Consider the following 24,644-nt stretch of genomic DNA (forward strand, 5'->3'; position numbering starts at 1 on the left):
ACCCTCTGGCCAACGTCACTCAGTAAGACTTGGGTCTGAAATTTCAGACGCATCCCACAGTTCCTGCTCTAACCAACACTTGACAATTTTATAACTACCTAATGCAAAAATAGTCAAAAACCCCGATGTCACCTCACAGGTGCGAGCTAGGGATTGAGACCGGAGTTCTAAATAAAAATAAAAATCGCAAGAATTTCTTTCCATGGAAACACTCGCCAGAACTTGGGATGAAAATTATTCTTTTTAAAAAAACTGGAACAGGAGGAAGTCATTTGGTCCCCTTAGCCAGTTCTGGATTTCCAATTTGTTCATGGTTGATTGGTATCTTAACTCCAGCCGTGGCTCTATAAGACATGCATTTTTGCTACAGAGTGCAGAATTGTCAGCAATGCCTCGATTGTAGAACGTCAGAGTCATTAGTGAAATTATTGAGCCAAATTCAACAACCATCCCCTTCCTCCCCCCTTCAACTCGCATTCTACCCTTGTACCTTCTCAGACCCGCATCTGAATCGACACATGGAATAATCAATCTCAAATTGGCAAAAAGGTCCCCTGTAAAAAGGTGTAAGATTTTACCTAATGAGGGAATTGAGGAACTAGTTTAGTAAAAAAAAACATTTAGAGGCCGAGATTTAAAAACACACAAGAGATATTAGTAGGATTAGATCATCCAGTGAGAGTGCTCCACCATTCGATACGATCATGGCAGATTTTGGGCTTCGCCTCCACTGTCCTGTCCCCTTCCCCATATCCCTTTGACATCAAAAATCAGGCCGTCCCAGCCTTGAATCTAGTCAACGATGGAGCATCCACAACGCTCCGAGACAGAGAATTCCAAAGATTCACAACCCTTTCAGGAAAGGAGTTTCTCCTCATCTCAGATGTAAATGATCGGCCCCTAATCCGGAGGCCATTCCCCTGTGTTTTGGATTCCCTCACCAGCGGAAGCCGCCTCTCCGCGTCCACCCTATCAAAGCTCTTCAGAATCTTGTAGGTTTGAAGGAGATCACCTCTCATGTTCTAAACGCCAGAGAATAGGAGCCCAATTTACTCAGCCTCTCATCACAGGACAATCCCATCCAGCCAGGGACCAATTTCGTGAACCTTCCTTGTACCGCCTCCAATGCAAGTATATCCTTTCTTAAATAAATATGGAAACCAAAACGACGCATAGAATTCCAGGTGTGGTCTCACCAAACCCTGTACAACGGGTGGCAGGGCAGCTTTAGTCTCACACTCCAATCACCTTGCAACAAAGGCCAGAATCCCATTGGCCTTTCCAATTGCCCCTGCAACACTTGGGAAGGGGCAAATCTATTCTGAAGAACACCCCTGTAAATCCCCAAAGCGGCACCTCGAGTCAAGTGAAGAAAGGAAGAGGATTACTGTCCTGGACTCGCAACACTCCACCAATGGCGGCCGTCTTGCCAAGGTCCTATGCTGCAAATCTCCCTCCCTGAACCTATAACTTCTCGCTCGCTCCCTTTCTCCAAGGTGATCCTTGTAACCTCCCTCTTCGACCGAGCTTTTGGGTCGCATGTCCTAATACCTTGAGTGACTCGGTGCCAAATGTTGCCCAATAATCATTCTTGCCAAGCACCCAGGGACATTTTACCAGATTAAAAGACACCGTGGAAATGCAAGAATTATTATTGTAAGGGAGGAGGATGACACTACTGTCACCTGTGACTATAACCATTTTGGATATGGTATTCTAATGGTTGCCAGGGGAATTGCGCAGAGCAGCGTTCGGGGATATTCGCAGCGCCAAACCTCAGCTCAAGCAGTCGGTGGGTTATATGCAAAACCGATAACCACTTTGCAGATGGCTGAAGATGACGTCTCGACGTGGGGGGTGTACAATTTTGTGGGAGTGGCCAGAGCCCATTATAAATCTGCAAGGTCAGCGCCACAGCTTTGACCCGACTGGCAGGCTTGGCTGAACGAAGCAGCAGCTCAGCTGGGGGCACTCCAGAAGTATGTTGATTGGGAAAATTACGCGGTTGAACTGGAGCCCAAGGTACAGCCACTTCCACTCAGGACGATTTTGTGTCATCTTTGAAGGGGAACGGGGAGCAGAGGAACTTCCCTACCCACTCCTGGGGCATGGGCGTCAGTGGCAAGGCTGGCATTTATTGCCCAACCCTAGTTTGACACGACACAGGGGCTTGCTGGACCACTTCAGGAAGGAGTCAAGAGTCAGTCACACGGTGTGGAATTGGACACACACAGGATCTGACTGGGTAAAATCTCGGTTTAAAAAAAATGAATAGAATTCTTCCAACTCCCGTGGTGGGATCTGAACTCTCGACCTCTGGGTTACTCGTACAGCCACATACCAATTACACTAGTGCGCTCAGAGGGCACAATGATAACTGGAGAGAATGCACCTTACCCGTTCTTCATAATCCCCATCAGCAAGCTTCTTTGGTTTCAGGTCCTTGAATCCCCAAATGGGGACTGACACAGGTAGCGACTTGGCATATTGGTGGTACTTTGCTTGGGATGGACGAACAGGAAGCTCCTCACTCAAACTTCCATCTGTAGAGCACAGATGAAGACAAAAAGCAAAAACCCGTCAGCCACATCCAATTCACAATGGACAATTGCAAAGCTGGAATTCATTCTTAACACAATAACCGAGGCTTCTCAAACTGTTGGCCGTGACCCCCAGTGGGGTGGTGAGATATAATTGGGGAGTCCGTGCTCTGAGGCAGCAATAGCTGCTGTGAAGCTCCCACTGAGTGTTAACAGCTAACCTGCCCATTAAAATCCTTGCTTCTTCGTATAAAAATAAAAGTGGGCATGTCCAAACTGACAGACCTGGAGGTCTGATTTCTGCTCCAAATAATCCAGTAAAAAGATAGGTGCTTTTCATTTAAAAAGCTGAAGCTCAAACAGCCCCTCTGCTATCCCATCTCTCCATAGGAGCAAGAGTAGGCCATTCGGCCCATCAAGCCTGCTCTGCCATTCAAACAGATCATGGCTGATTATGGATTAATGCCTCAGGGCATACATACAGTGCAGAAGGAGGCCATTTGGCCCAGCGAGTCTGCACCAACCCACTTAAGCCCCCATTTCCACCCTATTCCCTTAACCCAATAACCCTTCCTAATCTGTTTGGACAATAAGGGCATTTAGCATGGCCAATCCACCTAACCTCATTATCTACCTCATTTCCACTCCCACTATAGCAGTAGCCCTTAATGTCATTAGTATCCAGAATATATCGATTTTGGTTTTGAACATGCTCAGTGATTGAGCTTCCACAGTCCCCTGGGTTAGACATTTCGTAAGATTTACTTCCCTCATATTCCCCTTCATCTTAAATAGCCTAGCCTTTCCATTATTCTGAGGCTGTGTCCCCAGCAATGTGATTGCTCCTTTTCGATTTTTAAATTCAACCCATATGGCTTCATTGGAAGAGCCTAATAAGTTGTCATCACTCCTCACTGCTAATTGATTTCCCGATCAAATATGCAACACGCCCTCCTCTTTTACCTTCTTCACGGTCTCGCTTGAAGATCCTGTATCCTGAAATAGAGCTGCCAATACTGCTCCTCTCTTAACCATGTCTCAGTGACATAAATGCCAATTTTCCCCCATGTTTTAATTCGTGCCCTCAACTCATCAGCCTCATTAGTCAGACTCCTTGCATTAAAATAGATACCATCCAATCTTGCCAAGCTCCCTTGTGATTTAATCTTGAAATGTTATGCGTTCCTGACTCACTTGATGCTCTTCTAACTTTGCTGAACCTTCTATCAGGATCCCAGCTCCCTGCCAGGTTAGTTTAAACCATCCCCAACAGCAGTAGCAAACCTCCCTGCAAGGACGCTGGTCCCATTTCAGTTCAGGTGCAATCCATCCGCCTTCTATAGGTCCCACCGCCCCCAAAAACAGTCCCAATGTCCTAGAAATCTAAAGTCCTCCCTCTTACACTGTCTCTCCAGCCACTCAATCATCTGGGTGTAGCCATCTGGGATGGCCACGTCCCGATTACAAAATGGACACTTGCAAAGAATGCAGGGAAAATTAGACAATACTGAAAAGCAAACAGATGCAAGGTCTGTCTGTTGATTAGAGCAGTGGCTCTCAGACAGAACCGGTACTGCTAAGCCATCTACATACTAATGAGTCATCTCCGGGGACAAAAGGGAAACATTTAGATAAACAGTGTTAAGGCAGACACCCCGGCACCAGAGGAGACTCAAACAAAGCAAACCAACGGCCACCTAGGACACGCCCAGCAACCAGAGAACCCACCCCTCTATTGGAGGAAGATCGATAAGAATGATTGGGAAAGGCCCAATTTTGAGAGGCCAAGTACAAGGCCCGCCCAAAAGCGCGCGAAGCCCTTTCGGGTATAAAAAGTATTCCCCAAGAGAGAATCTTTCTTCTTTGGCCTTGGCTCTCAGCGAGGAGAGACCTGCCTAGCAGCTACGCCAGCCCAAGTAAGTTCCAAGTCAACGCACGCGACGAGATAGACGCTCCTAGTTGCTACCCTGTAAACAGCTCAACCCAGCAGCCTCAGAACCGAGCAATGGCAATTGTTCTTCCGACTGAGTGGGCACCCGAATCTAAGTATAGGCTTTAGTAATAGTGATAGTTAGCTTGTAGAGTTTTATGCATGAGTAGATTTAACTGTGTAAATAAATGAGCATTACTTTTGAACTTACTAACTGGTGTATCGAGTCTTTGATCAGTATTCGGTTTTTAAACCTTGTGGCGGTGTCAAAGGATACCTGGCGACTCTTCAGCAAATGTAATTAAACAGAGCCAAATTGAGAGACAACAGCAAGTTAGCAATATGGGCCAACTTCCTATTTCTATACTGATTGGCAACGAAAGTAATCCAGAGATTACTACCTTCTGCATCTTTTTTTTCAAATCTACTTCTAGTTGCCTAAATTCTGCTTGCAGGACCTGAGTTATTTTTCTGTATATCGTTGGTACCAATGTTTACTAAGATATCTGTTTGCCCTCCCACTTCAGTATGCAAGAGATTTGTGTTGACCCGATGAAAGTAGCACTTTGTCATAAACTGTCGCTCAGAATAAGTTCCAATTTCTTTCCATCTATGCAGCCTCTATAGGGCAGCGATCCAGACCCCGTGTACTTACCATCTGTGCTTTCTCCATCTAGGTCAGACTCAAAGAAGGGCTCACAGTCCTGACTGGTCGATTCCTCGTCCATTATGAACATGGCTAGAAGTGGGCAAAGGAAGAGAAATTGACATTAACCCTTCATTGTCAAGGCTTGGGTAATTTGGGGGGGTGCGGTTAGGAAGAGGAATGCAACAAAATAAATGGAAGACATTAATAAACCTGCAGATTGGACCAGTAATTTGCAAATGCAGTCAAGTAATAGAGATAAACACGTAATGTGGTCAGGAAGAATGAAGAGGCCACAGGCTCCTTGTGAAGTAAGATACTAAGTGGGGTGGCACACCAGAGGGACCAGGGGTACAGACACAATCACTGAAATGTGGGGATAGAGATCAGTAAGGCCATATGAAAAGCAAACAAAGCAATGCTGTTTATTTCTAGAGAGATAGAATTGAAAAGCAGAGAAGTTGAGTTAATTGCAGAATGGGTAAAGCACAGGAGGCCGCCATTCGGCCAGTCATCTCTGAACTGGCTCTCCGAAGGAATAATTTACCGAGTACCACTCCCTACTTTCTGCCCCATATCCTTGCGCATCCCTACAGTGCAGGAGGAGGCCTAGCAGCCCCTTGGAAAGAGCACCCTACTTAGGCCCATGCCTCTACTCTATCCCTATAACCCTACCTAATCTTTGGACACGAAGGGGCAACTTAGCACAGCCAATCCACCTAAACCCTACATCTCTGGACTGTGGGAGGAAACCGGAGCAACTGGAGGAAGCCCACACAGACACGGGGAGGACGTGCAAACTCCACGCAGACAGTCACCGATTCAGTGCCTCGATTGAACCTGCCTCCGCCACACTCTTAGCCAGATCCCAATCACGCGTGGTGTAGAATGCTCCTCGTGTCTCCATTGTATTTTTTGCCAATTAGCAGAAATCTGTGCCCTTTTTTTCTTATCATAGATTATCATAGAATTTACAGTGCAAAAGGAGGCCATTCGGCCCATCGAGTCTGCACCGGCTCTTGGAAAGAGCACCCTACCCAAGGTCAACACCTCCACCCTATCCCCATAACCCAGTAACCCCACCCAACACTAAGGGCAATTTTGGACACCAAGGGCAATTTATCATGGCCAATCCACCTAACCTGCACATCTTTGGACTGTGGGAGGAAACCGGAGCACCCGGAGGAAACCCACGCACAGACGGGGAGAACGTGCAGACTCCGCACAGACAGTGACCCAAGCCAGAATCGAACCTGGGACCCTGGAGCTGTGAAGCAATTGTGCTATCCACAATGCTACCGTGCTTACGTCCCAAGAACTGCCTGAAAGCTTAGTTCTTGGGACGTAATCGTGAAGGGGACCGGGGGATGGGAGGTGTATGGAGGTCATGTCATGTCACGTTTAACCAGATAAAGTGCCCGACTGTAAATATGACCCAGTTGTGCCAGCGCAATGGTATGCAAGCTGAAGTAGCTTGTTCCCGATTAGGAACTCTGCATCGTCTTGTGAAAGATGATCCCGTGTTATGCAGCTTACATCATGTCTCTCACTAGGGCAATCAAATTCATTATAGACAGGGATCCAGGCAGCTTTCTGCAAGACTGGAAATAAAGTGGACAGGCTGTCTCCGTGGATATGTTACAGTGCTGACAGGTCTAGTGTATGTTCACATTCAATAGCACGGCACCATTTCCCTTCTTGGAGGATGGTGGGGAGTTAATTTTCTGAATGGGAACCAGGATCGAATCCCCATCCACACAGCGATCGACAGGTTTACTGCGGGGAACGTCCACTCCGCAGCACTTAGCGCTGCATCAAAAAGACCCCAGAAGACTATGGAAGCTCAGCCATTGAGTATGTGTAAAGCAGATAGACGTCTGGTCAACAATAACGGAAAGTGGGTGTATCAGCGTCCAATCAGCCACGATCGTATTGAATTGCAGATGGGCTAAATGGCCTGCATGTGTTCCCAAAAAATAAAATGGTCGAGGTTGTTAAACTGAAGGTGAAAAAACTGCAAAGGATAGGAGGAAAGAGATGGCAAATCGGAGCAACGAGCCTCACGGCGCCGAGGTCCCAGGTTCGATCCCGGCTCTGGGTCACTGTCCGTGTGGAGTTTGCACATTCTCCTATATTTGCGTGGGTTTCACCCCCACAACCCAAAGATGTGCAGGCTAGATGGATTGGCCACGCTAAATTGCCCCTGAATTGGAAAATAATTGGGTACTCTAAATTTATTTTTTAAAAACAAAGAGCCGGCGCAGAATGATGGGCCAAATGGCCTCTTTCTGTCCGGTTCCAGCAGTTCTGCAAAGGCACAGCGGGACAGGTGATGTAAAGCCAATGATTCACATTCCACCAGCATCTTATGTTCCAACATGGAACAAAAAACAGAATCGCAACACAATTACATACTAGGAAACCCATTCCGTCCATCTTAATGGTACGATCCAGAAAGACCCTACATTGCCCTCCTCACTACTTCCAATTGTTTCTTGAAATGATTCCAGGTTTTTCACCTCTAGTTAAGTCTGAAGATCATTCCATATGGGAATCTCATTGTGCAAAATATTTTTTTCTCAATATCATTGTAAATTTAAGCTTTTATTACGTTGATCTATTGCCCTTTCCCTCCCAACAGTCTTGATTTAACTCAACATAATAATAATCTTTATTATTGTCACAAGTAGGCTTGCAAAGAAGTACTGTGGGCTTACTTTTTAAAAAATAAATTTAGAGTGCCCAATTCATTTTTCCAATTAAGGGACAATTCAGCGTGGCCAATCCACCGTGGGCAGCACGGTAACATTGTGGATAGCACAATTGCTTCACAGCTCCAGGGTCCCAGGTTCGATTCCGGCTTGGGTCACTGTCTGTGCGGAGACTGCACATCCTCCCAGTGTGTGCGTGGGTTTCCTCCGGGTGCTCCGGTTTCCTCCCACAGTCCAAAGATGTGCAGGTTAGGTGGATTGGCCATGATAAATTGCCGTTAAAGTGTCCAAAATTACCCTTGGTGTTGGGTGGGGTTACTGGGGTATGGGGATAGGGTGGAGGTGTTGACCTTGGGTAGGGTGCTCTTTCCAAGAGCCGGTGCTGACTCGATGGGCCGAATGGCCTCCTTCTGCACTGTAAATTCTATAATTCTATGAATCCTAGCATGCACATCTTTTGAGTTGTGGGGGCGAAACCCACGCGAACACGGGGAGAATGGGCAAACTCCATACAGACAGTGACTCAGAGCCGGCTGTGGGCTTACTTTTGCCATCCTCTCAAGTATATTGCATACCTCTTGAGGTGTCTCTTTCCGAAGGGAAAACTATTTACATGGTGCAGTAAAACACCCGAAGGTGGTCAAAAAGGTAGGTTTTAAAGAGTGTCATAAAAGAGGGGAGCAGAGAGGTTCCAGGGAGGGAATGAATTCCAGAGATTAAAGCCTTGACCCACTTCTATCCTAATAACATCCTCCAGCTCCACAACTCTTTCTGCACAGCCCCAGTTCCGGCTTTTGGCACACCCCGATTTTCATTGCTCCACCGCTGACAGTTGCCTCATCGGTTGTCCCAGCCCAAAGCTCTGCAATTCCCCCATAAATCTCCCTCTCTCTCCTTCTCTAATACGCTCCCTATAAGCTACCACTAAAATCAACATCTGCCTTAACATCACCTTGTGTGTCTTAAGAGTGTCAAATTTTGTTTGATAAGACTCCTGAGAAGTGTCTTAGAACATTTGACTATGTTAAAAAGTGCGATACCAATGCAAGCTGCTGTTATTGTCTACGTTCTGGTGCCAAAGGTTCATCACTGCTGAAAGGGGGAATTAGAGGCAATTATACAGTGCTAAACATTAACAGCACTCTCCCCTCCCTTTACCTGAAGGATCGTTTAAGCTACATCTGTCCACTTCTCTCTCTGTTTCAGATGCTGTCCTCTCATCGGTTTCCGTCTCGTCAGGGCCACATTCTGTCGCAGGTTCTGGTTCCATCGGGCTCCAATCGGCAGCTGTAAAGCCACCCTTGCCGTAGATGGACGGGTAGCTCTTGGAGAAGGCGTCCTCAGGAGCATCTGCAGCCTGCCCTGCAGGCTTCCCACCCCCACGCACTGGGATCACGCAGCTGGCGTAGGCCGAAGTCTTGTGGAAAACCGCAATGTCATCCAGGTATTGCTTGGTGGCGTCCGAGAGGGCCCCCATCCCGTGGACTGCGTAGGCGAGGTTCGACTGCAGCTTGGGCCGGTAGGCCGTGAGGAGGACGACATCGTTGCCCGTCTGTTTGCGATACTTCTCCACGGCGCAGACGAGAGAATCCCAGCTCTCTTGGTGGTTGTCAACCATGTCAGTCATCATTCTGGACGTGTAGCTGCCTGTGAGGGGGGAGGGGGGGTGGAATTGGAAGACAAGTCAAAGTTGGCACACGTCACCAGAATCAAAAAGATTGCTACAGCACAAGAGGAGTCATTCAGCCAGCCATGTCGGTTTTAGAAAGAAAACGTTCTATGGTCGGGCCTGAGCTGGAGTAGAGCGTTCCTGATTCAGGGCACTGCAAGGAAGGATGTCGAAAGCCTCGCAGAGGGTGTAGATGAGTTTTACTGGAACGGTACCTCAGGTTGGAATTTCCACTTGTATAGGCAGACTAGAGAAGCTGGGTTTGTGATGAGGACCAAGGGGAAAATTGTTAGATAGACCATCGAGTAAACAAGGAGAAAATGGCTTCCAGTTGGACAATCAGTAACCAAAGGGCAAAAATACCACCCCTGGCAACCCTAAAACAGAGCCACACCCAGATATTTGTACTTAACATGGGCGGCACGGCAGCACAGTGGTTAGCACAGTGGTTAGCACAGTTGCTTCACAGCTCCAGGGTCCCAGGTTCGATTCCCGGCTTGGGTCACTGTCTGTGCGGAGTCTGCACGTTCTCCCCGTGTCTGCGTGAGTTTCCTCCGGGTGCTCCGGTTTCCTCCCACAAGTCCCAGAAAACGTGCTTGTTAGGTGGATTGGACATTCCGTGTACCCGAACAGGCGCCGGAATGTGGCGACTAGGGGCTTTTCACAGTAACTTCATTGCAGTGCTAATGTAAGCCTACTTGTGACAATAATAAAGATTATTGTCTTTCATAAAGATTGTTATTGTGGAAGCACTTTCAACAGCACGAAAATAGAAAACGCTGGAGAAACTCTGTTCTGGAAGCATCGAAGGAGAGAGAGAAAATGGAGTTCATGTTTGTAGTCTGTATGACTCTTCTTCAGAGTTAAAGAGCGGGAGAAGCGTGATGGATTATATACTGTAGAAGAGGGGGTGTAGCAGCTGGAGCCAAGTAGAAGGTCAGTGACTGGTGGGGGCTAGGAGAAATTGCAAGATGCGCAGGTCACGAGACAAAGCAGGAGAGGGTGCTAGTAGCTGCTATGGCACCTCGTGCAGACCACTTTGCAACAGGTCAGGTACAATTTCAAGATCCTTTCACACAGTAAAACAAGTTAGCTTCGAATTAACATCACACAAGCTGCGAGCAGCAGTTTTAATAGCGGAGAGAAATGATTCAATTCAACACTGATGCCATTTTTAAAAAACACACACTCCTTGAACAAAAGATTACTTGCACAAATGCAAGAACAAGCTTCTAAGTCAGCCAGTGGGATCAAGTTACAGCAGGCCAGGGGATCAGACACTGCAATTTGAAGGCTGTGGGAGATTTGGGAGCTGCCGACTTTGGTTTTTTTTCCAGGATTAGCCATTGATGAACAATCTGGAAGAGTGAAAGAAAAAGACAACCGCCCAGTTCTACAGCGCGTTTTACCAACACAAAACGTCCCAAAACGCTTGACCAGCCAATGACTTGCAATCACTCTTTCTAAACTCCCACAAACAGCAACGTGATAATGACCAGATAGTTTGGTTTTCAAGCGACGGTGGTTGAGAGATAACATTGGTCAGGACAATGGGGGAACACTCCTGCTCTGCTCGGGATAATACAGCATCAACTTGCTGAGGCACGATCAATTTGACTGGAGACGAAGTTGAATCCAAACTGAGGCTTTATTAGTATCAGACGTGTGGCCTCCCACAGCAGCTGACGAAATGGCTGCGAGCTGGAGGCCACACATATTTATAACCCGGCTCCTGGGTGGAGCTAGCATGCAGGGGCCCAGGTGAACCTGTAGTGCAGGTTCTACCGTACAACCCTTAATATAAGAACACAGTGGTTTACCACACTTGCGTGTCAACTCGAGAAGGCGGGCAGAGTTTCTGTTTTAGTCTCTTCAAAAGACTGCGCCCTGGAACACTGCAGCACTGAGACGGTTAACTTGCAACGTGTGCGCAAGTCACTAGAGTGGATCTTGAATCCGCAACCTTAAGACCATAAGGCCATAAGACACAGGAGCGGAAGTAAGGCCATTCGGCCCATCGAGTCCACTCCACCATTCAATCATGGCTGATTTCAACTCCATTTACCCGCTCTCTTTCCATAGCTCTTAATTTCTCGACAAATCAAGAATTTATCAACTTCTGTCTTAAAGACACTCAACGTCCCGGCCTCCACCGCCCTCTGTGGCAATGAATTCCACAGACCCACCACTCTCTGGCTGAAGAAATTTCTCCTTCTGACTTAAGAGGCGACAGTGCGACCCACTGAGCCACCAGTGACACACAAATGCCTCCTGACCAATGATCAATTGTTTTAAGTGCCCCATCATCTAACACGACCAGAGCCCACCCTTTTATGGACACCACAGCGCTCTACAAACAAACATAGAAAGTAAGAGTCGGTCATTCGGCCCCTCGAACCCGCTCCGCCATTCATCATGATCATGGCTGATCATCTAACTCAGTAACCTGTTCCCGCTCTCCCCCCCCCCCCCATTAGCTCACTGAGGTGCATCTAACACTTTCTTGAAAACAGACAATGTTTTGGCCTCTGCTGAGGGTTGTGGAGGTTACAAAAAAGGATTGTAAAGCTCAAAGGATTGCGAGCTGGATTCGATGGCACCTCGTCAACCAGGGATTTAGGAAGGGATTTCCTGAGATGTAGGGTGGCAGCGGTTACCTTTGCCACACTATGTGGCCATTTCGAAAGCCAGTTCACAGCATTCTCCTTTCCTGTTGATGTGTCGGCTATGGCTCTGTTGGTGTTGCCAGAGTCAAAAGGTTATGGGCTCAAGGCCCATGCAGTACAGAGGGTGTGCTACACTTTCAAAGCTGCTGTGTTTCAGATGAGACCATACATCACAATTATTTTTTGTTAAATAAGTTTAGAATACCCAATTCCTTTTATTCCCAATTAAGGGGCAATTTAGCATGGCCAATCCACCTACCCGGTTTATCTTTTTGGGTTGTGGGGGTGAGAACCACGCAGACACGGGGAGAATGTGCAAACGCCACACGGACAGTGTCCCGGGTCCAGGATCAAACCCGGATCCTCGGCGCAGTGCTAACCAGTGCACCACACGTGCCACTCCCTGGCCAATATTTGGCCTAGTCATTATTACTTTGTTGCTTGTGGAATCTTGCTGTGCACAATTGGCTAATGCAATGTGGTTGACTCTCAATTGCCTCAAGGGTAATTAGGGATGGGCAATAAATGCTGGCACAGTCTGCAACACCCACGTCCCATGAACGAAAAATAAAAATGTATCTTATGTTAAAAAAAAATGCAAAGTCACCATAGTCCCAGATAATCATTGGTTGCTTTCCCCTTTGAGAATCACCACACTTGGAGGGGCAAGGTTGAGAAGGCGGGGCCTTCATGAATAACCACAGCCGGTATGGGAATTGAACCCGCGCTGCTGGCCGCGCTCTGCATCACACACTAGCTGTCAGGTCAACTGAGCTAAACCAGCTCATATTACAACCGTGACTACACGGATGGCACAGTAGCACAGTGGTTAGCACTGTTGCTTCACAGAGCCAGGGTCCCAGGTTCGATTCCCGGCTCGGGTGTGTGGAGTCTGCAGTGTCTGCGTGAGTTTCCTCCGGGTCCCACAAGTCCCGAAAGACATGCTTGTTAGGTGAATTGAACACTCCGAACTCTCACTTTGTGTACCCGAACAGGCGCTGGAATGTGGCGACTGGGGGATTTTCACAGTAACTTCATTGCAGTGTTAATGTAAGCCTACTTGTGACAATAATAAAGATAAAGATTATTACTTCAAAATAGCACCTTATTGGCTGTGAAACATATTGCGACATCCTGCAGATGTAAAAGGCGACGTATAAATGCCAGTGCGTCTTCCTAACCAACATATCAAACACCTCTCGTCTCCAGCATATTCCATCCCACCCTTCATTAGCTCATCATTGGTGAGGTCTACTCTCCAGGATCTCCTGCCGAAATACTGTTTTTAAAAAAAGAAATGCCAAGCCAGCTTCCTGGTAACTTTTCATCCCCAAGTGCTCCTTAATTCCCCAAAATGTATCGATCCCAGTCTTGAATATACTCGATCACAATTCAGAATTACGCCTGTGCGATCATCAGGTTAAAACACCACCAGTCAGCTCTCTAGAGTTGAGCACTTGGCTTTGTTGAGTGCCCCCCTAACTGGAGGCTGAAGTGAGAAGTCAGTTGTTACAGCACAGACCAGACCATTTGGCTCAACTGATCTCGGTTATTTTGATTGCTTATTTATTGATTGCTTATGTTTTGCACAAGCCTCCTCCAGTCCTGGATCATGTAACCCCATCAGCATATCAGTGCTTGGACATTCATCAAACCTTACAGGCAGCAGTTGTTCAGCCGATCATGCCAATGTTGGGCCTTTGAAGGAATATCCAAATTAGTCTCACACGCATGTTTCGGACATCAGCCTCCAGTTCCTACCCCATTAGCTGGTCCCAAATGTTATACCGCCCACAGGTTGGGCGCACAGCAGCGGTCGCTACATTTTGAACAGAGGAAGAACGTTGCTTCAATACTTGCACTCATTGTCCTTTTGGAATCAACATCCTATAACTGTCAACACCAGTTGCAGAGCAAAATGGCAGCATAGTTTGTTTGCCAGAGGTGGGGGAAAGGGAGTAAGTCAAAATGACTACTTAGAAAGCAAGGATAACTCTCACAGACGTTGATACATTCACTTTTCAATCGCAATTCAGAAGTAATTATTGGGTGAGGTTTTATTTATTTTTTAAAATTCACCAACCCAAAACATCATATGCTTCCAAATATGATATAGAACAAAGCTGTATTCATAGGTGTTAACCTGATCGTAGTGGGTGACATGTTCAAGACAGGAATATTGGTTAACACACCCTGTGCAATACAGAGCGAATGGAGTGCTGCACTGTTGATGACGCTGTCTTTGAGGCAAATGTTAAACCAAGGCTGAACTTTCAGGCGGATAATAATAATCTTCATTAGCGTCACAGGTAGGCTTACATGAACACTGCAATGAAGTTACCGGAGCACCCGGGAGGAAATCCACGCAGAAGCGAGGAGAACGTGCAGACTCCACGCAGACAGTGACCCAAACCGGCAATTGAACCTGGGACCCTGGCGCTGTGAAGCAACTGTGCTAACCACTGTGCTACAATGCCGCCCATATGATGCAGATCATCATACAAATACTCTCCAGAAAAAGAGAATTCTTCCTAGTGCTTGGTCATTATTTATCCTTCAACCAACATTACTAAAACAGATCTACCTGATCAGTAGAATATTGCAGCTTCTGGGAGCTTGCTGTGCACAAATTGGCTGACCCATTTCCTACAACAGTGCCTACACTTCAAAAGTGCTTTACCAGCTATAAAGGTGCCCTGAAGCATGACAAAAATGCAAGTTCTGTTTACTCATAGAAGTTTAAGACAGTTCCAGGAGTTTTGCTTTAATAGGACAAGATGATCTTTTACATCCTCATGGGCAGACAGACAAGAGTTTAACATCTCAGATAAAAAGACAGCACCTACAGTGAAGGACACCCACAGAGGGCTGCACTGAAGTGTCTGCGCAGATCACGCGCTCAAGTCTGAGAGGAGAGCACAACTATGGCTTAGGAAGAGGTATACAGACTCAAAACTTTATCTCTGTTTCTCTCTCCACAGATGCTGGCAGACCTGCTGAGTTTATCCAGCGTTTTCGGTTTTTATTATCACAGGTTATGACTCGGATGTGAAAAATACATGTAATTGCGTTGCACCTTTCAAGACTTCCAAAAGCACTTTACACCAATAAAATACTTTCGAATTGCAGCTACATTTGCAATGCAAGGAGACAGCAGCCTATCTGCACACAGCAAGCTCCCACATTTTGTAACTCAAGCGATAAATATCAACCAGAGCACCAATGATAACTCCTTTGCTGTTGTTCGAAACGGCCCCACAGTGCAGCCCTCCCCCACCGCAGCATAATCAAAGACCCCTCCCACCCAGAGTATTCTGTCTTCCAACGACTTCCATCCGGCAAGAGATACAAAAGTTTGAGAACGTGCACTAACAGATTCAAAAACAGCTTCTTCCCCGCTGTTACCAGACTCTTAATCAACCCTCTAATGGACCGAACTGATCACTCCACACATCTTTGCTACCGAGTAGCACTCCGCACCGTATGCTCACCCAATGTCTGTCTCTATGTATTTACATTATGTATCTATCGTTATGACCCATGTTTTTGCATGTATGGAACAAGCTGCCTGGACTGTACGCAAAACAAGAGTTTTCACTGTACCTCGGTACACGTGACAATAAACCAAAATTCATAGAGTGGAGGCTTTATCAAAAACTAACACTGGAGAAAGCTTAGTCGCTCATGTTGCGGAGCACGACAGCCCCCACACCAAGATTTCAGTGACAGTTAAGAGATGCATCGTTTTCACTCAGTTTTAAGCTCGGCGTTATATATATATATATCTGTGCTGTCACTAAGAGCGAGGTACCGTACAAGATGGGAATTGCCTAGTCTTTCTCAGAGCGCATCTCTCATAAATGCCAAATCACAACACTTAATTCTGGGCTGGCTCAAGGACTATGGGCGGTGGGGAGGGGGGGTCACGATGGAACAGTGGTTAGCACTGCAGATCCACAGGCAGCACATAAGAGGGTGGTGCAGTAGTTAGCACTGCTGCCTCACGGCTCCGAGGACCCAGGTTCGATCCCGGCTCTGGGCCACTGCCCACGTGGAGTTTGCACATTCTCCCCCTGTTTGCGTGGGTTTCGGCCCCACAACCCAAAGACGTGAAGGCTCGGTGGATTGGCCACGCTAAATTGCCCCTTAATTGGAAAAAATGAATTGGGTACTCTAAATTTATTTTTTAAAAAGCACTGCTGCTCCATAGCTCTAGGGACCCGGGTTCGATTCCGGCCTCGGGTGACTGCCTGCGTGGAGGGTGCACGTCCTCCAAGCGGTTTCTTCCGGGTGCCCCGATTTCCTCCAACAGTTCAAGGAGTCGTTGGTTAGGTGGATCGGCTGAACTGCTCCGTAGCACCCAGAAGGTTAAGTGGGGGTTACAGCGATAAGGGGGGGGGGCTGGAGTAGGATGTCCTTTCAGAGGGCTGGTGCAGGCTCGATGGGCCGGATGGCCTCCTTCTGCATTGTAGGAATTCTATGTCTCTCTCTATCGGTCTGTCTGTCCAGGCACATGGCACCCCAGAGCAGAAAGCAGTTTGGGCAGGTGAGTCACTGCAGCAGCCCCAGTGCAGAGATAAAGCAAAACAAAAAAAAAAGTGGAGCAAAGAGAGGATCTGGGGGCAAACCCCTCCACCAGAATGACAGGGAGTGGGATAGCTTAATCTTGGTTTCGGACAATGCTCGGCACATCGAGGGCCGAAGGGCCTGTTCTGTGCTGTACTGTTCTATGTTCTATGTTCTATGGAGGGGAGGAGGTGGGTCAAGAGGCAGGAGGTGGGTCAAGAGGAATGATTGGGGGGGGTCCAAACAAGAACAGGGGGAAAGGGGCAATGACAGGGTGCAAAGCCGAGGGGAGAGGGTGGTGTCTGGGGCCCTCACCCTCTGGGGCCCTCACCCTCAGGTCCCCTCACCCTCAGACTCCTTACCTGTTCCTCTCCCTCTCCTCACAGCCTCCCTCAGCCGGAACGCGCAGGCGCGCCGCGTCACCCTCTTATGTCACCGCGTTGGCTACGTCAGACGCACATCCTCTCAGGCCCTCCCCCCCCCCCCCCCGCTCCAAATTTCGAGCCACGATGTTAAAACAAAATATAAGTAAACGTTTATTCATAATAAAAAGAAAAAAGAATCGATCGGCGCTCTGGGCTCGCCGGCCCCGCCCCGCACAAACATGGCGGCGCCCGAACAAAGATGGCGACCGTTTGTTTACCCCGCCATCCGGGGGGTTTAGAATATTTTTTTGGGGGGGTGAAAAACGCCGGTGACTCCCTCCAACTCCAAATCTCAATATCATGTCTCCGCCTTCCTCCCGCCTGGCGATCAGAAGTGAAGGGTGGCCGAGAGAGTTTGTTTTGGAGGGGGGGATGCTTTGCCCCGCATCAAGATGGCGGCCGGCCTTAGCAACGCGCCGCAGACGGGCTGGAAGGGAGAGATAGAGAGGGAGAGAGACTCCCCCTCGCCCTGTCAACACGGCGGAGACCAACAAGGGAAGGGAGCGAAAGAATATATTTTATATTTGGCACTTCCTCCTTCCTCCACCACGAAGATAAACAACCGCCGGGCTGCCCCTCACAAAGATGGCGACCGGAGGGGGCGGGGAGGGGACATTTTCTCTTCGACTTGAAACTTATTTTTTAAAAATGCCTCTCGTGTGGAAAATTTTATTCAAGATTTGAGAGGGAGGGAGAGGCTTAATCAGCGATGATGCGGGAGGCTGGGTGGTTTAAAACAGTTAGGTGGGGGGTGGGGGGGGGGGGGGCGGTCTTTGCTCTGCCTCTGGCTGGCTGCTCCCAGTGTGGGTGCCACAACTATTTATTGCTCTCCAAGTGCCAGCTCAGACACTGGCCGACAGACGCCCAAGGGTGACCCTGGAGTTGGAAGTGGAGGCAGCGAGCAAGCCCGTCGGCCGAGCGACCAGATGAGCCATTCCCAGACCGATTAAAACAAACATCAAAGTGTTGGGTCGAGAGTAATGCACTTGGTTTTTCTCTGATCCATTCTCCTCCTTCCCCTCCACCACCACACACAAAGTGGGCGAGCCAAGCAGCAACCAATGATAAACCGGGCACGGTCCGGAAATGATGCAAGGAGAATTGTTTTGAGCCGAGCAGAAGCCGAGGATGGGATCCTCTCCAGAGAGTTACAAGGTAATAACTTAACGCCCCCCTCCCCTCCCTTATTGTGCCCTGTAGTGCAGTGTGGGCGAGTGTGTACACGTTCAGAGAGGATAACAACCCGTCCCTTGTATCCTGTGGCACAGACACACTGGAGTACAGTTCGATGTGGTCATCTGCAGAGAGTCACAAGGCAAGTCACTCATCCCCTATGCCCTGTGTACAGTGCAGAGGCACTGGGATACAGTTTGGGTGATAATGTACACGTTCAGAGAGCCATAAGGTGGCAACTCGTTCCTTATACCCTGTACACAGACACACTCGAGTACAGTGAGATGTGGCCATCTGCAGAGTCACAAGGCAACTCATTCCCCATGCCCTGTTACAGTGCAGAGGCACTGGGATACAATGTGGGCGAATATGTACATGTTCAGAGAGTCACAGGGGTGACAACCCATCCCTTCTACCCTGTGGCACAGACATACTGGATTACAGTGAGATGTGGTCATCTGCAGAGGATCACAAAGCAATAAATCATCCCCAATGCCCTGTGTACAGGGCAGGGGCCCTGGGATACAATGTAGATGAATATGCGCACGTTCAAAGAGCCCCAAGGATGACAACTTGTCCCTTCTACCCTGTGGCACAGAGACACAGGATTACAGTGAGAGATGTGGTCATCTGCAGAGGGTCACAAGGTGGCACAGTGGTTAGCACTGTTGCCTCGCAGCCACCAGGGTCCCGGGTTCAATTCTGGCCTTGGGTCACTGTCAGTGTTGAGTATGCACGTTCTCCCCTTGTCTCCATGGGTTTCTTCCGGGTGCTGTGGTTTCCTCCCGCAGTCCAAAGATGTGCAGGTTAGGTGGATTGGCCATCCTGAATTGCCCTTTAGTGTCTAGGGATGTGCAGGTTAGGTTATGGGGTTACAGGGATAGGGCAGGGTGGAAGGGGGAGTTAAATAGGTCGGTGTAGACTCGATGGGCCGAATGGCCCCCTGCACTGTAGGGATTTTATTCTATTCAAAGGCAATAACTCCTAACTCATTCCCTCTGCCCTCTGGGCGACACAGTGGTGCAGTGGTTAACACTGCTGCCTATGGCGCTGAGGACCCAGGTTCGATCCCGGTCCCGGATCACTGTCCGTGTGGAGTTTGCACATTCTCCCTGTGTCTGCGTGAGTCTCACCCCCACAACCCAAAGATGTGCAGGTTAGGTGGATTGGCCACGCTAAATTGCCCTTAATTGGGAAAAAATAATTGGGTACTCTAAATTTTTTTTTTTTTAAACCCATTCCCTATGCCCTGTAGTAGAGTACAGACACTGAAATACAGCGTAGGGAGGATATCTTCACCTGCAGATTCCTTGTTACCTGTAGTACAGGAAAAAAGTGGGATACTGGGTGCGATGGTTTTGTATTTTGAGAGTCACTTAACACTTGTGGGACACTGTAACAGTGTGGGATAGAATGTGATCATAGAACCTCGACAGTGCCGAAGGAAGCTATTCGGCCAGTCGAGTCTGCACCGACTCTCCAAAAGAGCCCCCTACCTATGCCCCCTCCTGTGCCCCGTAACGCCACCCACCCTGAAAATCACTGGACAATTTTGTTTTAAAGAGCAATTTTGTTTAGCGTAGCCAATCCACCTAACCTGCATGTCTTTGTACTGTAATAATAATATTGATCTTTATTGTCACAAGTAGGCTTACATTAACACTGCAATGAAGTTGCTGTGAAAAGCCCCTAGTCGCCACATTCCGGCGCCTGTTCGGGTACACAGAGCGAGAATACAGAATGTACAAATTACCTAAGAGCATGTCTTTCAGGACTTGTGGGAGGAAACCGGAGCACCCGGAGTAAACCCACGCACAAATATTATTATTAAGTCATAATTCATTCCTTTTGTCCTATAATACAGCGACACTAATACAGTGTGGGATGTAGCCGAAAGCAGAGTTACCCTGTGGAGACACTGATCAGTGTGGGATGTGGTCATCTGTGGACAGTTATAAATAATAACATGTTCCTTATACCCTGCAGTGCAGGGACACTGTGATACAGTGTAAAATCTAGTCACCTGGAGAGAGTCACAAGGTAATAGTCTCTATTCCATGTAGTACAGAGACACTGTAATATGGGAGGAATCACCTGCAGAGAATTACAAGGTAATAACTCGTGTGTTACAATTCCTGTGATGCAGTGAAGGATTTGGTCACTTCCAGAGGATTGCAAGATATTCAATTGTTCATTTATATATTGCAGTACATGGATGCACTGAAGGATGGTATACTTTGCAAAGCATTATATTCACTTAATTGTATACTATTTTGCAGCAATACTCTGTAAAGGATCACTCATTGTACATTTACTTATTCATACCAACTACAAGTATATGTGTGATAGTGAAAACAGGGACGTGTGTAGTTTATAAGAAGTTATACAAACTTTCAGAAAGTACTCGTGAATGTGTGGTGAGTATGTTGATAAGTATACCTGAATGAGTAGTAATGGGAAGAAGTGTACTTGCAGTTACAGTGAGAGTTGGCCGCTGATCTGCATTGTTAACCCTCACGTATGTGGCGTAGCACTGAAAGTGTCAGTAAGTACTTGTGTGTATATATAGCGGTGGGTTGGGGCCGGTTTAGTTAATTTGCTGGACAGCTGGTTCATGATGCAGAGCGAGGCCAGCAGCGCGGGTTCAATTTCCAGCTGAGATTGTTCACAAAGACCCTGCCCCCTCGCCTGAGGTGTGGTGACCCTCCGGTTAGTGACCCTCCGGTTAAATCCCCATCTATCAGCTCTTCCCCCCCCCCCCCCCCCCCCCCCCCCCAAAGGGGAAAGCAGCCCATGGTCTTCTGGGACTATGGCGACTTTATTTTACCTTCTATATGGTGTTAACACCTGTGGCGCTTTGTCAGTACATAATTTCTTCCTCTGACCCTAGAAGTTTGAAACGTTGGTCATCTAGGCATGTTCTTATTTCTGATTAGACAGTAATAGGTACACCATGACAGCAGCGTGATCTTTGTGGGCCACACACCTCTCCAGAAAACTGAGAGGAAAATAAAAGTATGAACAATTTGCAGGCTGCTCTCTAAGTAGTCTTGATCCCAATAAATTTGTTTCCGAGACCTTTGCTTTCAGAATTTTTGTGTGTATTCAAACCTATGAACTGCCTCAGCCACAGCTCGAGCGAGAGAGCAAACATTTATTTTGCCCCCCCAATCTTCCTTTCAGATTGACAGCGTTTATACCTACAATGCAACCGTGAGCACCCCTTGCATACTCGGAGGGTCAATGTGAAATTGGGTGACACAGGTCTGCAAGGTTTCCATTACCTGGCCTGACCTGAGTTAGTGGACCTCGGCTGGCCTAGCGACAGTGTAGCTGACCTTGTGAGGAGTTACACTGGGGCAGGGAAAGGGAGAAATTACTGAGGGCTCCTGACCACTGCTCAAGGATCCACATTTGTAGATGGCAAGTAAGGACAGGATTAGGCTAAACTGCAAAATTCCCCATGGCTAACAGCTGAATTCACACATGAAAGATGGTCACTGGAGTGTTGGAGGGGGACTTGGGGCCTTTGCCTCAGTGATGCTCATCACCCTCTGGGAAGGAGGGTAGAAAATATTGGACACTGCGTCTGTTGGATGAGCCAAATGTAGTATTTTTTCATTTAGTCACATGATGTGAGCATCACTGGCAAGACCAGCTTTTGTTTCCCATCCCTAATTGCCCTTGGAAGGTGGATTTCATAGAATTCCTACAGTGCAGAAGGAGGCCATTCGGCCCACCGAGTCTGCACTGACCCCCTCTGAAAGAGCACCCCCCCTAGGCTCACTTCCCCTGCCCTATTCCTGCAACCCTACCTTTTTTCTTTTTAAAATAAATTTAGAGTACCTAATTCATTTTTTCCCAATTAAGGGGCAATTTAGCGTGTTTAATCCACGCAGCTTGCACATCTTTGGATTTTGGGAGGTCGGAGCACCCCGGGGAAACATGCGCAGACACTGGGAAGAACGTACAAACTCCACACAGTCAGCCGCCCAAGGCTGGAATCGAACCCAGGTCCCTGCCGCTGTGAGGCAGCAGCGCTAACCACTGTGCCGCCGTGACACCTCATGGTGAGTGGGCCATCTTGAGCAGCTGCAGTTCCTCCACAGTGTATGGTAGAAGGTAAATTATAATCAGAGAGTTGATTGGCAGCGTAAAGCACAGTTCAGTGGGCAATAGTCACTCTCATGCAAGTCATCTTTCCCAGTGATGGATTGGGATCTAGGGAAGGGTGACTGGTGATTCACACTGTGCTGTGTTTTAGTGGGATGTACCATCTCTGATGCTACTGTATCGAGAAAGTTAGCCTTGGCTTGTCAGTGCTTGCAAAGATCCCATTATTATCAATAATATTAGAACCACACTTGTATATAATGGCTGGCCTGGTATCGCAATTAACTTCTTGCTTCTGTGTGGTTATTTTACTTAGAAAATATTTTTAGCTGTACAGAAAGAGCTTCAGTGCGAAGCAGGAACTGATTATTTTGGGTTATTTGCAGCACATTCTGGTTCCGCATTTATGTTTTCTAATATACATGGGGGCTGACTAAGCTAAGGATGAAGCACCAGCAGACAAAGAAACAAGGACCTACCTTTGGGCAGAGCACACATGACATTTGGGGGATATGGACGTTGCTGTCAAGACCGGCATTTATCACCATCCCCGAGTTGCCCCGCGAAGGTGGTATTGAACAACTTTCCTCGGTTGTGCACGCGCTGTTTGCAAATGCGCTCATGGTAATTTACCAAAACTCACTGGACTCTGGGGCGGTTCCGGCAGATTGGAAAAGAGCGAATGCGTAGCCACTGTCTTAAAAAGGAGTTAGACAAAAGGTAGGGTAACCATAGGCCGGTTAGCATAACTTCTGTAGTGGGGGAAAGCGCTTGAATCTATCATCAAGGAAGCACAATAGCACAGTGGTTAGCACTATTGCTTCACAGCAGCAGGAACCCAGGTTCGATTCCTGGCTTGGGTCACTGTCTGCGCGGAGTCTGCACGTTCTCCCCGTGTCTGCGTGGGTTTCCTCCGGGTGCTCCGGTTTCCTCCCGAAAGACGTGCTAGTTGGGTGAATTGGACATTCTGAATTCTCCCTCGAGCCGAGTCCACAAAGAGATCAGCCACAATCTCATTGAATGGCTGAGCAGGCTCGAGGGGCCAGATAGCCTACTCCTGCTCCTAGTTCTTATGTTCTTCTCACGTGGTCCCATTAAGATTGCAGTTCGACCAACGTTGGTCGTGTGCTGCCTTTGTGCTGCACGGCCCAGTGCATTCTGGGTTACTGCGCAGCTCAAGAGGAATGTTGGTGCTGAATGGCCTTATTTACCGCTCCCGTGGTTTTATGGAGCTGAGTGGTTTGCTAGGCCACTTCAGGAAGTTAATAAGTGACCCTGTCGAGTTCTTTTTAAAAAATAAATTTACAGTACCCAATTATTTTTTTTCTCCCAAATTAAGGGGCAATTTAGTGTGGCCAATCCACCTAACCTGCACACCTTTGGGTTGTGGGGGTGAAACCCACGCAGACACGGGGAGAATGTGCAAACTCCACACGGACAGTGACCCAGGGCCGGAATTCAAAATGTTGAGTTCTTTTAAGGCCTGGAGGTTTTGACTAGTGTGGTGGAGGCACGTTCAATCGAGGCATTCACTCAATGAGGAGATGGTGGGGTAGTGGCAATGCAATTGGACTAATAATCCAGAGGCTTAGGCTAATGTTCTGGCAAAGTGGGTTCAAATCCCAGCATGGTGGCTGGTGGAATTAAAATTCAATTAGTAAACCTGGAATATAAAGCTAATTTTAGTGATGGTGTCCGTGAGACTATCATCAAGTGTTGTTAAAAAAAAAACATCTGGTTCACTAATGACCTTTTAGGGAGGGAAATCTACCGTCTTTACCCGATCTGGCCTACATGTGACTCCAGACCCACAGCAAAGTGGTTGACTCTAAACTGCCCCTCTGAAATAGCCCCAGCAAGCCACTGCGTTCATGGACAATTAAGGATGAGGAGCAAATTCTGGCCTTGCCAGCGGCACCAGTATCCCATGAAAGAATAAAGGAAAAACTATTCAACAGAGAATTAAATTGTTGCAACAAGGGAAGAATGTGCATGTTTACGGAGAGGTGGAGGGGTGGAGGAGGGGGGGGGGGGGGGACGACAACACCCGGCGAGCTGGTGCAGGCACAATGGGCTAATGGGCCTGTTGCACAGTAATGATTCTGTGTGGGCCCTGAGTTACATATAAGCCAGACCAGAGGGGCAGCACGGTAGCCTTGTGGATAGCGCAATTGCTTCACAGCTCCAGGGTCCCAGGTTCGATTC

General features: G+C 47.9%; 2 protein-coding genes across 4 annotated transcripts in view; one reads left to right on the forward strand and one right to left on the reverse strand.

Annotated features, from left to right (window-relative positions):
• The window catches only part of akt1s1 (AKT1 substrate 1 (proline-rich)), an 80,219-nt gene extending 63,011 nt beyond the window's left edge, over positions 1-17,208 (reverse strand). For all 3 annotated transcript variants that reach the window (XM_072492371.1, XM_072492370.1, XM_072492369.1), the window contains exons 1-4: positions 17,091-17,208; positions 8,986-9,474; positions 5,126-5,209; positions 2,398-2,543 (exon numbers count right to left, since the gene is read on the reverse strand). In XM_072492371.1, the coding sequence (XP_072348472.1) occupies positions 2,398-2,543; positions 5,126-5,209; positions 8,986-9,457 (702 nt within the window). In that variant the 5' untranslated portion in view covers positions 9,458-9,474; positions 17,091-17,208. The remainder of the gene's footprint in view (positions 1-2,397; positions 2,544-5,125; positions 5,210-8,985; positions 9,475-17,090) is intronic.
• A 742-nt stretch (positions 17,209-17,950) lies between these two features.
• Positions 17,951-24,644, forward strand: part of tbc1d17 (TBC1 domain family, member 17) — a 133,247-nt gene continuing 126,553 nt past the window's right edge. Inside the window, exon 1 of the mRNA XM_072492372.1 lies at positions 17,951-18,308. Within this exon, the coding sequence (XP_072348473.1) occupies positions 18,282-18,308 (27 nt within the window). The 5' untranslated portion in view covers positions 17,951-18,281. The remainder of the gene's footprint in view (positions 18,309-24,644) is intronic.

The sequence above is a fragment of the Scyliorhinus torazame genome, chromosome 29 (genome assembly GCF_047496885.1).
Source record: "Scyliorhinus torazame isolate Kashiwa2021f chromosome 29, sScyTor2.1, whole genome shotgun sequence".
NCBI classification, from domain to species: Eukaryota; Metazoa; Chordata; class Chondrichthyes; order Carcharhiniformes; family Scyliorhinidae; genus Scyliorhinus; species Scyliorhinus torazame.